Here is a 15,846-nt window from a genome sequence, read left to right as displayed (position 1 = left end):
AAGAAGGTATCCAGGATAAGGAGAGTTGAAGTATGTATGGGAGCCAAGAGGGGGTCTCATACCCTAGAAAGTAGAGGTGAGAATCTGAAGCCTCACTGCTTGTGGAGATTTCCAGAGAGTAGGGATGGTTAGAGAGGAGATATTGATGTTAAGAAAGAGCCCCAGAAGTTGATAGTTTTATATTCATCTTTGTGATCCTGCCAAGTTTGAGTATATGCAGGCATTTGGAGGGACAAAGAGATTGTATATGCCTCTTAATCTTCCCTGACTCACAGGTGAGCATCTTCTTAAAAATATTTTTTAAGGATTTTATTTATTTATTCATGAGAGACACAGAGAGAAAGGTAGAGACATAGGCAGAGGGAGAAGCAGGCTCCATGCAGGGAGCCTGATGTGGGACTCGATCCCGGGACTCCAGGATCACGCCCTGGGCCAAAGGCAGACAGTGAAACACTGAGCCACCTAGGAGTCCCCACAGGTGAGCATCTTACTATTTGTTTTACCTCAGTCCATCAGTATTGCCTTGAGCCTCTGGTGACAGGCAGGGGTGGGGGTTGTTTTTAACGTCCACACATGAACTTCCCTAGAAGCTGCTGAGCAGGAAAGACCTAGAGGCCTTGATCATTGCTGAGAGATCAGAGTCAGGACATACTCCCTGGCATAGCCCAGAGACACCTTCAGCTCTCCTTCCAGAAAGTATAAAACACTGACATCCTGAAGCAGTTTTCAGAGATCAGATCAGATCAGATCAGCTTGGAGAGCCAGGACAGAAAGAGCCAAACCTCTGCTCAACTGGCGGAGTAGAAAGAGCACATGACTGGAACTCATCAGAATATGTTTAGCTCCCAGCACTGCCAGTCAATCCCTGTGCCACCTTAGACATGTCATCACACTAAGTATCTCCTAGCAGATTTTGTTCATTCAGCCAATGTGGAATTCATGTTGCTATGCTCTTTGTACTGTGTGTGTAGGAGTGAGGGTCAAACAGGAAGCGCTTCATGAACTAGGCTCTCAAATACTCGTTGTTTGATTTCCAAACTAGCAAAGAGAGGGAAAGGCAGCAATGCAGTGTAATTTGAATGAGACACAGGCACTTTCACTTCTGTGGACCCCTTCCTCCATAAATAACAACATTAAAAATTACATTTTAAAGCTTGTTTTGGGGTATAAAGACATTTATAGTTCTAATTGGATGCAGTCTTCTTTTTGTTTCTGATTTTAAAAGAAATAAAAACATATTAATGTACCCTGGACCTCCTGTCTGACAGAGGAAGGATTCAGCCATGCTTCCTCATAGGTGGGAGATGCTGTGAAGATTTTATTGGCAACAGATCTGCTAATTCCAGTGCCTTTTCTCTCTTTCATTTCAGTAAGGACATCAGATCTGAAAAGCAAACAGTAATGAGGGAAATGTAGAAAGGAAGGGGTTTAAAAGTCTTAAAAAACTGGTTGGAGGGGCACCTGGCTGGCTCAGTTGGTAGAGAATGTGACTCTTAATCTCAGGGTCATGAGTTCAAGCCCCATGTTGGGGGTAGAGCATACTTTAGAAAAATATGGTTGGAGTTGGAGGAACTCTTCATCCTAAGGTGTGAGATAGGTGACTTAAACAAGGAGACAACACACCAAAAGCCAAGGCTAGTCTCTGTCCAGTACTTCCTGCTGCCTGATTGGGGAGGATAGGTTTACTGGGGGGGAAGCATCCTGTCCTAAAGGAAGGATGTGTGCAAAGCCCCAGGAAAACCATCAGAGTGGATCACAGCCCTATTGGAGATGCTGCTCACAGGAGATTCCAAAAGCCAGCAATGAGGGTAATGTGCTGCTCTGTGGATGCATCATTAGCAAAGGACCATCTGGCAATTGTGGAAGGGAAAGTGAGGTCAAGGAAACAGTGTTGAGTGTGAGGGAAGAAAGGGGGCCTTTCATGCATAAGACATTGGGAAATATCATAGAGTCTTCAGAGGGAGGGGATCCCAGGTCCCAGGGCAAGTAGTACTGAGTTCACTCTAGACCAAGTGACACTTCTTGGAGGTGAACCAGAGTGAACCTGAATGGCTTCTTAAGGTGGAACCTGCTGGGCTTTGACTAAGCCACTGAAAGGACCATGGTGCCAAAGCCAGGTGAATGAGTGGGGAAGTGCCAGGGCAAGGGTATTCAAGACCATGGAGCCATAGCTGGGGAGGTGGCTCCTTCCCCAGGCCAAGCAGTAGGATAATTGTCAAACAGAAGAGAGAAACATTTCATGACTGGAGCAGGAATGCTAAGGTTTACCAGGAAAGCAGGATATGAATGGTCCATTATTTCTTGTTGGAAAGTAAGATGTGAGGAAAAAACACAGTAACCCTAAAATCATGCCAGCTGTTGCTTAAAAATTAATTCTACCACTTGTTTGCTGAGTAATCTTGGGTCGGTGTATGAGTGTCCGGGGTCTACTGTAACAAAGTACTACACACTGGGTGGTCTAAAAAAACAGACATCTCTTCTCTCACAGTTTTGGAGACAAGATGTTCAAAATCAAGGTGTTGTCAGCATTGAAGCCTCCTGGAGGTTCTGAGGGAGACTCTGGCCCACAGCTTCCTCCTAGATTCTAGCAGCTCTGACAATCCTTCATGCTCCTTGGCTTGTAGCTGGATTAGTCCAATCTCTGCCTCCATCTTCACATAACCAACTTCTCTGTGTCTCTCTGTGTCCTCTCCTTGTCTTTTTTTTTTGAGACCTTAAGTCCCATGACAATGGTTTATTATAAAGATGAATCCTCATCCTCATGACAGGCTTATCAGTAGAATTTCTGGTAGCAAGCACGGGCACCAGGACCACCAAACTTTTTGGTTTCGCAGTGCCGGGGATTGGCCACGAGCAGGGTCCAGTTCTTTCCTTGTCTTACAAGAACGCTAGTCACTGGATCTAGAGAACACCTAAAATCCAGGATGATTTTATCTCAAGTTCTTTAATAATTATATCTGCAAAGACTCTCTTTCCAAATAGGGACACATTCTGAGGTTCTAGAAGGACCTGATTTTGGGGAAAGCTATTCAACCCAATATAGATGACTTACTATACTTCTTTGAACCTATGCTCCTTCACCTATACAAGGCAGATGATAACACCTACCAGTAAGATAAAGAAAAAAATGCCTGTAACATACTTAAAGTTATCCAGCCCAAAATGTCAATAGTGCAAACATTGAGACACCATTAACTGAAATCCATCAGCCTTTCTCTGACCTTACCACAGTGTCCAGTACACAGTAAATGCTCAGTAGGAATTAGCTCCCTTTTCTGCCCTTTGGTGAGGAGGTTGAGGGCAGATATAGGTGAAAAGAGAAGAACTAAGTACAATATCCGTTTGAAAATCCTTTGACAGGGTCCAGAGGGACTATTAGCTATGAGTTTGCCCCAAGAGATAATGATTAAAGAACAAACCCTTCTCCGTACAGAGTCATGGAAATAATGCAATTATCCAGTGATTTAAGTTGAGACTAGGCTTATTAATATTCTCTTTAAAATATATCTGGAAATTCAACTTCACAGACTAATCTCTAGGCATTCATATGACATGGAACTCATCCCCATCAGAGGAGCAAGACAATGGACTCAGGAGACCTCCCAGAGACTCTGCTCCAGGTCAGAGAAGAGTTGTTGGATGTCAGTCTCAGACTTGGCACTGTTGAAATTTGGGACCAGACAATTCTTTCTGGTGGGACCATCCTGTGCATTATAAGATATTTGGTAGCAACCCTGATCTCTACTCACTAGATCCACTAGCAGCCCCAGTCATGACAACCAAAAATATCTCCAGACATTGCCAATGTCCAGGGAAAGAGGGCATAATCACCTCTGGTCGAGAACCACCAACTTAGGGTAAGAACAGAGAAATTGTCATTTCAGGAGAGCATGACTGAGAATAAACTTGAATTGATTAGGTTTTGCCATGCAAGTTGACAAGAGTTATAATGTTGAATAACATCAACAAAAAGGGCTAATATTGCATAGTCTTACTATATACCAGACACTGAGCTAAGCACCAGGCATAAATTATCCTACTATAGGTGAACCATGCTACCCAGCTGAATTTTTTTAATGTATGTATTTCCTCTACAATGTGAGTAATAATTGTGAACTTAAATCAAGAAATTGCCATATAAAAAAAAGAAATTGCCATATGGTTGTCACTGAGTTGAGCTGTTTAATTCATTATCTCATTTAATACTCACAGCTACTCCTACAAGTAAGTTGTTAATTATCCCTATAGACATATGGATAAACTGACCCCCAGAAAGATCAAATAACTTGTTCAAAGTCACAAGGTGGGGAAACAGCTGTGTTGGTATTCAAAGTTGGCTATAATCCAGAGTATATCCCCTTAACCATATGCCAATCAATCCACACACCTCATATTCCGTCTCCAGCCTCATTATCCCTTCTTCTCTGGCAAGGTCGGCCTACTTGATATCTAATCTCTTTGGAATGAATACCACCTCTGCTTTGGCCCCAGAGTGTCTGGGATGGGGTATATTCCAATATTTCACTGGGACTGACTTGTACTCCATAGTTTGAGGACAGGGAGTTCAACTGCAAGTGTTGGTGGATAGTGCATGCCTGGAGAGCGAAGGCAAGAACTTGCTGTTCCCCACCTTCTGACACTGAATCAGTGATGGGTTGTTTTTGTTGTTGTTGTTGTTGTTGTTGTTGTTTTCCTACAGAGACTGAATGTACTCATCATCCTTCTGGAGACTCCAAGGGACCCAAACAATTCTACTCAGCATGTAAGACAAGACTACTATTCACTGAGTCTCCTTCCAAATATCCTGTTGTTCCTACAGATGAGCGATGCTTCCTGGAAGATGAGGGAATCAAATCAGTCAGTGACCTCAGACTTCACCCTCATGGTGCTCTTCAGCCACTCAGGGCCACATGTGGTTCTATTCTTCCTTGTGACTGTCATATTCACTATGGGCCTTCTGGGCAATGCCATCCTGCTCTTCCTGATCCATACAGACTCCAGGCTCCACACACCCATGTACTTCCTGCTCAGTCAACTGTCCCTATTGGATGTTGGCTTTCCCTTGGTCACCATCCCCAAGATGGCAGCTGACTTCCTGCAGGGAGAGGGCTCCATCTCCTTTGGAGATTGTGCAGCTCAGATGTTCTTCCTGATGCTACTGGGTGTCTCTGAGGGTGTCCTACTATCCCTTATGTCTTACGACCGCTATGTTGCTGTGTGTCACCCCCTGCATTATCCTGTGCTCATGAGGCGTCAGGTCTGTCTGCTCATGGTGGGCACCTCCTGGTTGTCAGGTGTGCTTGTGGCCTCCATCCAGACCTCCATCACCCTGCACTTCCCCTACTGTGCCTCACACACTGTGGATCACTTCTTCTGTGAGTTGCCTGCTCTGTTGAAGCTCTCTTGTGCAGACACCTCTGCTTATGAGCTGTCGCTATCCATCTCAGGGGTGCTGATCCTGCTACTGCCCCTGTCACTCATCACCACCTCTTACAGCCATGTGTTGAGGGCTGTTCTCCGCATGCAGTCTGCCGAGGCCCGACACAAGGCCTTCACCACCTGCTCCTCGCACATCACTGTGGTGGGGCTCTTTTATGGGGCAGCCATGTTCATGTACATGGTTCCAGGTACCTACCACAGCCCACAACAGGACAATGTGGTCTCTCTCTTCTACAGCCTTGTCACCCCCACACTGAACCCCCTCATCTATAGCCTCAGAAACCGAGAAGTTCGAATGGCTTTGGTCAAAGTCATTGGCAGAACTGGCTTTAAGTCAAAGAGATGAATTCATGGAGGATTCTGGGTAGTTCCTGGGATCCTTCCTTACAGCTGAGCCTTGTCTCATTTGTAGTTCATGTGGTACAAGGTATATTAATCACCAACTCCCTTTCTTCTCCCAGACCTGCTTTATCTCTTGGGGATTTATAGAAAACAAAAATACTGAATCCAATCACTTAAGAGTAGGGGCTGTTTGCTTGGGGTTTTTTTTCAGTCTTACACAGAAGGAAAATTTTGCTAAAATAATGCCAACTCAACAGCTTGTAGATATTTTGGCCACCTGTTGTTAGTGTCCTGGCTTACACTCCATTCTTAGACATTTCTGCCCAGTGAGTGATGGGTCTAGGATGCTATCTCTGAAATCCAAGTAAGAAAGGGGATATAGGGGCTAGTGCTCTGGTGGTGATGTTCTATAAGTCCTTGCTCATTCATGTTGGTTCTCAGCAATATCTCTGAGTCACACTTTTAGGTTTCACAGAAGTAAAAGGCTGTCACTCAAGGTGATCCTGGTTGGACAGTCCAAGCTTGTGTTACTTTTACTGTTTCAATTACTATGAAGCAGAGATGTAAGATGGTAAAGCCCACTCTTATCTGAATGCCAAAGCCATCTAAGATTGGCTACTGCCATTTAAAATTTTTTGTTGTCATCACCATTGGGTACAAGAGTTAAGATTACTCAATTAAGGATTTCTAGAGGAAGGATACAACCCTGATCTTTATCTTTGCAGAGATATCTACCTAATATATCCTTGGGTTAAGAATCAGAGATGTTCTTATGCATACAAAGGCTGAGTTGACATGTCATCCTAAGCATTTTTGAATGATAGGTGCCAATTTGTGTGTGTGTCAAAGAAAGGAGTTATTGATTGGGGGGCTTTTAAGTATCTGGACTATGTCATGAAGCCCACATTTAAGTCCAAGCTCCATTTTTGGAGTTGTCTGGGACCAGTCAACTGATCATCAGGGATGATACCTATAGAATACTGTACTACGTGTAGTACACAATACTGCAATATACTATCACAACTTGACTACAGTATAGTATCAGGGTAGTATAGTGTGGTATCAAAGGTGACCTACACTGGAATTTATGTGGGCAATAAATAAACTTTTACCTATAAAACCAATAGGGTTTCTATTATCACAGCATATACCCTCAACAACCCTGTGAGTACATACTACTATTGTCTTATTTATAGGTGAAAAAAACAAAAGCACAGGGAGTTCGGGCAACATATCCAAGGTCCCCCAGCTAGGAAATAGGGGAGCTGGGACTCTACCACAGGCTGTCGGAGTCCATGTTCAATATATCACAGTGCTTCCAACTGTCAAATGGTTCCTGAAGACTAGAAAGGAAATTGTAAAAATCAAGTTAAGGAGAATACTCTTGTCTCCTCCTGGCCGCAGTCATTCTTGGGCTGATCACTCTGAGGTCATAGGTGAAATGAAGGTCAGAGACATGAGTGGAAGCCCTTATCATGGTCTTGCTGCTCTCAGGACTAGGCAGTTGAGGGGGTTGCAGAAGGCATGTTTTTTTTCACTATACAGATATATTTATTTATAGATATTAGGTACACAGTTTATAAAAGAATAAAAATCCTCTCTAGAGCAAAAGACAATAGAACATAGATAGGTGCTAGTATACAAATGGAATGAGTGAACAAAAGACTGTGATTATCAAGCACATTTATATTACACAGTTTTGAAACTATTGAATCTTTGAAACTGTAGAATTGATAGAGGATAGTTTGGAGACTTATAAGACAATTTTACAAGTGATATTTATGTGTGGGGAGAAGAAACTTAATTGTACATAACTATCATGTTTTAACGGACATGACTTAATAGTAGAGTCAGTATTCTGCTTAAAGGCTGGCATGTATATTCTAAATTTTAAGAACATGTCCACATAAATATATAAATTTAATCTAGAAGACCTTTTCTGATGATGCACATTTACTTATATTTAATAGCTAACAATTTGAGACTATTAAAAGTGAACAAGCCAACATTATGATCAAACCTGTTTATATTCAAGGAACACAGCGAACTACTTGACAAAATTTACCTTTCTTAGTAACTCCCTCTGCTGAGATTGACAAGGATTAGCTTTTTGCTGCACAGAAGGCAATCCCTGCTATGATGTGAACATCAGTAAAATAGCTTACTGTCATGAATACTTAGGTATTTGGCCAACTCCTAAGAGACATACAAAACTACAACAAGCAAACAAAACCCCATTTCTTATCATTGCTTTATTTCTCTTGTGCTGTTCCAGTCTCTGAGTACATCAGGCATAGGGCTGTGTTAGGACGCCATACAAAAGCATCAGTTTCACCTCCCAACTCTGTTAACTGCTCCAGTGAAGAGACACGTGGATAATGGTCTTTTAACATATCTGGCAATTTAGAAGTCTTCTCTTGAATACGTTGAGAACTTCTAACTGGTGTTAGAAACTTTAGCTCTTTAAATGTAGAATCTGTATTGTCAAACCGTATCTTCTTTTTTATACTTTGTAGGTATGGTGTAGTAGACACATTATATTTAATTAAGCAAACCCCCCCCCCCCCAGTTTCTGCACTAGGAGTTTTAACATCATTGGTTAGATCTTTTGTTTTGTCATCTTGCTCTTTTCTGTCATCTTGAAATACCACATTTCTAGGTTTCTTTTCCATTTCTGGTTTTCCTGACTCTAGATTAACACCTATATCTTCACTGCTGACATCCTGGATGTATTCCTTGGTTGCACAAGCCTCAACATTTTCTCCATATTTGACTTTTTCTTGACTCTTCATTGTTAGAATATCTGCAATTACGTGTCGCATTTCTTCGATAGGCTGAGCCCCTGCCAAAATAGCTTTCTCATAGATTGTAATAATATTTTCAATAGGGCTTGTGAGTGGTTCAATACGTGCAAGGCATATCCAATACTTAATAAGTTTTTTGGCATCTGGAATATTTTTAATCAGGTCATTCAGTATGACTAATATTTCTTCTTTTGGGCACCCCTTATTAATCAGGTTTAGGCATTCAGAAAATGTCTTGTTCACATTTTCAGTAAATAATCTTTGTTCATCTTCTTCTACCATGGTAGTCCAAAAGGACCCAACTGAGTTTTCATTTCGCCCTTCAGGCTGGGTAACTCCTGAGCTAGGAGGGCTTTTCAGCACTTTTCTTTTGCTAGCTTTCCACTCACTCAGACAAGCTTTTCTTTCTTCTGCTGTTTCTTTGGGCTGAGTTGATCTATCAATAGTTGCTTTTGCTATAGTGTGTCTGTGAGAGTCAATGCTTTTTGGCTTCTGAATCAGTCTGGAGTTAGAAGATGAAGCAGGCCTGGCTACAATTTCAGACGTCAGGTTTCTTGACAGTGTCTTCTTTCTCTCTACATCCTGAGAACTGGTTTTGGCTCTAGATGAAACTGTGTTTGATTGCAGTAATTCCTTCTCCTGAGGCCCTTTCTGGATTGTAACATTGGCAGCAGTTCTCCTGATGCCTTGTTTCACAAGGTCCCAAGCACTATTGCCGTGACTTCTGATAGGAGGCCACACCAGCTGTCTGTCTTGAGAGGCAGTGCTCACAAGTCTAGTGGTGGTCATCACGTTTGGGGCTGTGTCACTTCTCACTGTCAAACTGCAGGTGTCTGCAGGCAGAGGATCTGGGGCTTTAGGATAGTAGCTGAAAGTTTCTTTGTTGCTGCAGAACTCTCATCTCTGACTGGTAGGGGCTTTCTAAATGAATTAATCTTAGACTGAACAGTTTGACCACGGTAAGACCGAAGCACAAGCTTCTTGGACATGTTAGCATCTTGCTTCGGTTTTTCTGTGGATATTTGTTTCTTTTTACATTTTTGTTTTGAATTTCAGAACTTTAGTCTTTTCCTGGACCTGGCCTTCAGAGTTCATCACTTTCAGGTCTCTACTACCTGATACATGATTTACCTGTTTATGTACAAAAAAAAATGTTTCTCTTTTTAACACATGTTCCTTGAGTTTTTGTCTTCTTTGTTCTCTGAATGTGGGCTGAGTCCTCTGGCTCTGGGGCAGCTGCAGCTCCTGAGGCATGGCTAGGGTGTTCATTGCCAGTAGCGGAGCGGGACACATCTACGCTCTTACAGGCTCCCAGAGAGCATGTTTTAAACCAGTAAGAACAAGCCAGAAGGACCTGCATCTTGTCTATTGCCTTTCTCTTTCATTTTTACCCCTGCTCCTCTCAGATCCAGTAAAGCTTCCCTGAAGTAAAAAAAAGAGAGAGAGAGAGACTGGATGTGTGTATATTTCTCCCCAAACTTGAGATATTTTTAAAGAAATATTTCACTGTAGTGGGTACAGTGAAGGGAACATAGGAAAGAGTAAGGTTTTGTGTGGCTGATTAGTTTTATTTCTTAGACATTTTATGAACATAGGCATGAGAAGCTTTAAGCAAGTTTAGTGGAGAAAATGATACCAAACCTGGTTCTAGCTCTTTCTCCACCTTCACCTATACCACTGACCTTGTCAGAAGGACTGGGTCTCTCTCTCTCTCTTTCTCCCCTCTCTTCCTCCTTCTCACACCCAGCTGAGATCTGCAAAAGATGAATTGTAGGAAACTAAGTGCCTTAAGTCCATTAAGCCTTTGACTCTTGATTTGGCTCAGGTCATGACCTCAAGTCATGAGATCCAAACCCATATCATGCTGAGTGTGGAGCCTGCTTAAGAGTCTCTTTCTCCCTCAATCTCTACCCCTCCTCCAGCTGCTCACCCACACTCTTTCTCTCAAAAAAATAAAGTAATTAAATTAAATTAAAAACTAAATAAAAGATGAGTTGCTCCACAAAGTGTACACATTTTTGTTTGAATAGATATTGCCAAAGTATCCTGAAAATATTGCCACCCATGGAGGAGAGTGGTCATCTTCCCAGCCATGTCACCAACATTCTGAATGATAAAACTTCAAAAATTTGACAATTTCATGAAGGAAAATTACATCTCTTTGTTGCTTTACTTCCAACCTTCCCAATTTCTAGTGAGGGTGAGAATCTTTTCATTGTTTACTGGCCATTCAAATTTCTTTGGCTATGGATTTCTTATAAAAGTATGGAAAGCAAATGATGAAAATACTAATCATAAGAAAATTGGAGCGTCTATATCAATATCAGAAAAAACAGACTTGAAAGCAAGGAGAATTATCAGAGATAAAGGAAGACATTTCATAATGATAAAAGGATCAATTCATCAAGAAGATACAAACAAATGTTGTAGAGGAATTTGTTGCTCAACCTCATTCACCCTCTTCCATGTTGTGTATTACAAACCAAGCGCTAGGGGATGCTAGTGTTTCTCAGTCAAGTGGATCATTCCCAAAGTTTTCCAGAGGCATATTTCACCCCTGGGAAATCTAACCAGGCCCTTATTTCTTTCTTCAAGCGTCAAAGCCAGAACTACCCACCAGCACTCTGCAGCATCCCAGGAGCTTCTGGAAATAACTGAGATCTAGGAATGAAAACAAAATGAAAAAAGAGAAGAGTTTTGCTCCAAGGCACCAAAGTAAAACCACAAAATTGAAATCAATACATGTTTAAAGAAATAACCAACAAATGAAATGTTACATCAGTTTTACTAATCATTGGCTTTAGCATTTATAAAAATGACAATGCAGCCCACACACACAAAAATCCCTGCACATAAATATTCAGAGTCGCTTTATATGTAATAACCAAAACTTGGAAACTGTTCAAATGTCCTTCAATACACGAATGGTTGAACAAATACCAATACACCCATACAATGGTATTCTACACTTTATTGGTTTGCTAGGGCTAACTGAATAAAGTATCGTAGACTGGGTCATTTAAACAACAGAAATGTATTTTCTTGCATCTTTGGAGGCCTGAAGTCTGAGATTAAAGTGTTGGCAAAGGGGGATCCCTGGGTGGCTCAGCAGTTTGGCGCCTGCCTTTGGCCCAGGGCATGATCCTGGAGTCCCGGGATCGAGTCCCGTGTCAGGCTCCTGGCATGGAGCCTGCTTCTGTCTCTGCCTCTCTCTCTCTGTCTCTGTCTCTCTCTCTGTCTCTGTCTCTCTCTCTCTCTCTGTGTCTATCATAAATAAGTAAATAAATCTTAAAAAAAAAAAAATGTTGGCAGGTGGCTCCCTCTAAGGGCCATGAGAGAAGTTTGTCCCAGATCTCCCTCTTTGGTTCATAGATGTCTTCTCCTTGTGTCTTCACATCATTTTTTTCTCTGTGTGCAAAAGTCCTTTTCTTTTTTTTTAAGATTTATTTATTTATTTCTGATAGACAGAGAGAAAGAGAGAGAGAGAGAGAGAGAGAGAGAGAGGCAGAGACACAGGAGGAGGGAGAAGCAGGCTCCATGCCAGGAGCCCAACGTGGGACTCGATCCCGGGACTCCAGGATCGTGCCCTGGGCCAAAGGCAGGTGCCAAACCGCTGAGCCACTCAGGGATCCCCAAAAAGTCCTTTTCTTATAGGGACACCAATCATATGGGATTAAGTCCAACCCTGATGAATTCATTTTAAACTTACTTATCTCTTTATCTCCAAACAGAAAAAAGGTCATATTCTGAGGTACTAGAAGTTAGAACACAACATATGAATTTGGAGTGAGGGACACAATTTAGCCCATGGCATACTCAGTAATAAAAACAACAACTTGAATGGATCTCCAGAGCACTGTGCTGAATGGGGAAAAAAAAGCCAATCATAAAAGATTACATACTATGTGATTCCATTTCTATGATCCATCCTTGTGATAAAATTGCATACAACTATATAGACACATTGTACTAATGTGAATTTCTTGACTTTGATAATGAACTATACACATATACGATGTACTGCTGGATGAAATTCAGTGGAAGGTATGCAGAATTCTATGTACTATTTTTGAAACGTGTGTATCTGTAACTATTTTGAAATAAGTTGAACAAAAAAAAAAAAACAAAAAATTCACTTTAATAATAAAGACTCATTCTCATGTTTAAAAAATCCAGTGGAAGTCATTTATGTCTTTGCTTTTTAACTTTTTTTTTCTTTTTAGCTTAATGAGAAAGTCTATTGATACTCAAAGTATCCAGTTAAGGGTTAAATAGGCAATATGCTCAACAAAATGATTTCAAGAGAGAAATGTCCACTTTTTCCTCAAGAGATCATTTCCTTTTTTAAAGAAAAAATACATATATGTTTATACATAAATATCTATTTCAAATATATATGTCTTAATTTGTGTTATAGGAGATTGCGTGCTTGGTAAAGTGTATGAATGACTTGAATTGAGATTTCACTAAACCACCCTTCACATAATGGACAAGTGGCTTAAAGAAAGTTTCTTGAGGGGATCTCTGGGTGGCTGAGTGGTTTGGCGCCTGCCTTTGGCCTAGAGCGCCATCCTAGAGTCCCGGGATCAAGTCCCACATTGGGCTCCCAGCATGGAGCCTGCTTCTCCCTCTGCCTGTGTCTCTGCCTCTCTCTCTCTCTCTCTCTTTCTCTCTCTCTCTCTCTCTCTCTCTCATGAACAAATAAATAAATAAATCTTTAAGGAAAAAAAAAGAAAGTTTCTTGAAAAGAATCCACAGGACAAAAAGAAAGAAATGATGAGTATTGTTCACTTTCCCCAAGAGGCCACTTCTAGCAGGGGTTCCATTTAAGGCAGACAATTATTTGGCATCTGGGTTCCTAACAAAGCACTCAGTCTCAGCCCAGGGTAATGGAATCGGAGTATGAGCACTAAAGCCCCTTCCCAAGGGATTGAAGACCACCTCCCTATCACTTATAGCCCCAGACCCCATTCTCCATGCAATCTAGCTCACCACTTAATAGATACCTCCAAATCCAGAAGGCAGAGGTATATGGCCTGCCCTGGGCTTAATGCCTGATGTCACAGCTCATCTGCCAGGTAAGCGCAGAGAGAAGCAGAACAACTGAGAACAGAAAGAAAGAGCATGAGTTCTGGAGATAGTCAGACCCATTATGTGACCTTGGGCAAGTGACTTTCACTCTCTGAGTTTTGACTAGTTAGTCTTCAAATTGTATGAATGGGACCAGAAAGTCTTTATGTGTGTAAGCCATGCTAATGTCTATGTTGTGTTGGTTTCTAGAAGTGGGCCTTGGAAGCAAGTAGATCTGAGCCATTTGACCTGGCACCTCAAAGTCTTCCTCCTAGAGAAGAGGAGTAGCAGTAGGTGCCTTGAGAATCAGATACAGTCATGTGCGTAGAATCACTCACATAGTGAGCCCTCCGTACAGGTGAGCTGTCAGTAGGAAGAGCTATTTGCAAGGTTGCCAGCAAGAAGGAGGGTGAGGGAGAAACGGAGAATGTCCAGCTCCATATTGCTTCTGTTTCCCTTGCTGCTATGACCTGTAACTGAGAAGCTTCTGATGAGCCCTGCGTGTAGGCATGTTAATCATCAAAGGAATTTTGCTTGTAGCTAAGATGTGCAAAAACTGCTTTTTTTATCCCAAACCTACCTCACCTGAGGAGATAAGAAAGGATGTACAAAAATGACTGTGCTAGATTTGCTATTTTCGGGAACAACGTGACCAGATTCCTGTATGCAAGGATCTATTGACCAAGAAGAAAGAAATCTCATAACCTTCCTGGGATGTCAGTCAACTTTCAACTCCAACATCCTCCTGTTTCCTCCTTTTGCTAACATAAAAGAAGCTCAAATTTCGTGTCCAGGGAGATGGCTCTTTGGGACAGTAGTCTACCATCCTCAGGTTCCTGGTTTAATAAATAAAGTCACTTTCCTACCCCAACATCTTGCCTCTCCATTTACTGCCCTGTCCTGCAGGGAGCTTGGACTTGGTTACAAGGTTACTTTAGAGATTGTCCAGGAGACAGGAGAGAAAGAGGAGACATAAGAGTGGCTGATGAGGGCACAGACTAGTTGAGAGAGCAGATAAGCAGGGGACTGGAGAGGAGAGTAGGGGACAGGAAGGAGGGACATTTTAGGAGGAAAGAGCAGCAGGAGGTGGTGACCTATTGGCCATTGATGTGAGGAGGTTAAGGGGAGGGGTGGACAGCTCCCAGGCTCTGCCTTGGGGATGGGAGGAATATCAGGGAGGCTGGAAGTCCTGGAGGATATCCACCAGGGAATCCCCAAAGGGTGACATCACCCTGAGCATTGGGAACAGAACCAAGATACAGGCCAGTGGGTCTACTCTACTCGTTCCCACATTCTTCTTTAGGAATGGAGCACAGGAACCAGAAACCTTATCAAGAGTGTATGAGAGAGACAGGCAGAGACAGAGACCAGTACAGATACAGAGACAGGGAGAGAAATGGAGACAGAGAGACACAGATGCAGAGACACACAGAAACTGAGACAGAGATACAGAGAGAGAGAGTGAGAGGCAGAAACAAAGAGAGACAGAGACAGACACAGAGAGGGAGAGAAAAAGAGAAGTGTTTGGATTTCAGGCATTCCAAAAATGTTCAGTATCTTGATTGTGGTAATAGCTTTACAGGCCATACATATTGTCCAAACTCCTCAAACTCTACATTCACATATACATCATTTACTACACAAGGTATACCTCAAAAAAGTAGTAATAAAGGTCAAAAGAAAAAAATTTAAAGTATTGTTTATAATACAACAAATATCACCTACCTTAAGAAATAAAGCATCACACTGACAATTGAAACTCCGTGTGAACCTTCTCCTGTCCCACTATTTCTCTCCTCTACTGTGACCACTATTCTAAATACAGCATTTTTCATGTCCTTATGAGTTTTTAAATTTTTATGTAAATAAAGTCACTCTACACATCCTTCTGCATCTTGCTGGATTTTGTTTAGAATCATATTTTTAAGATCCATATCTGTTGGGGCACCTGGGTGGCTTAGTCGGTTTAGCGTCTGCCTTTGGCTCAAGTCATGACCTCAGGGTCCTGGGATGAAGTCCTGCGTTGGGCTCTCTGCTCCTTGAGGAGTCTGCTTCTCCCTCTGCCCCTCCCTCCACTCGTTCTCTCTCTGTCCTCTCTCTCTTTTCTCTCTCAAATAAATAAATGAAATCTTGGAAAAATGATTGATTCCTATCTGTCAATACATGCGCCTCTTGCTTTATTGCTTCCAGA

General features: G+C 42.0%; 2 protein-coding genes across 2 annotated transcripts; one reads left to right on the top strand and one right to left on the bottom strand.

Moving 5' to 3' along the window:
- The first annotated feature begins 4,840 nt into the window (after nucleotides 1-4,840).
- Nucleotides 4,841-5,785, top strand: LOC129521617 (olfactory receptor 2Z1-like). Its single transcript, XM_055343249.1, has one exon. The coding sequence runs from the start codon at nucleotides 4,841-4,843 to the stop codon at nucleotides 5,783-5,785; it is 945 nt and encodes a 314-aa protein (XP_055199224.1).
- A 2,248-nt stretch (nucleotides 5,786-8,033) lies between these two features.
- Nucleotides 8,034-9,709, bottom strand: LOC129522153 (cytoskeleton-associated protein 2-like). Its single transcript, XM_055344303.1, is given in 3 exon segments — nucleotides 8,034-9,448; nucleotides 9,451-9,613; nucleotides 9,701-9,709. Coding segments are annotated over 3 exon segments (1,587 nt in total).
- Nucleotides 9,710-15,846: the final 6,137 nt, after the last annotated feature.

This window comes from Nyctereutes procyonoides, unplaced genomic scaffold (genome assembly GCF_905146905.1).
Source record: "Nyctereutes procyonoides isolate TBG_1078 unplaced genomic scaffold, NYPRO_anot_genome, whole genome shotgun sequence".
Classification (NCBI taxonomy): domain Eukaryota; kingdom Metazoa; phylum Chordata; class Mammalia; order Carnivora; family Canidae; genus Nyctereutes; species Nyctereutes procyonoides.
This window is presented reverse-complemented; position numbering and strand designations above follow the sequence as displayed.

Coding starts and splice junctions, on each gene's coding strand:
- LOC129521617 (XM_055343249.1), top strand. CDS start 4,841: ATGAGGGAATCAAATCAGTCAGTGACCTCAGACTTCACCCTCATGGTG.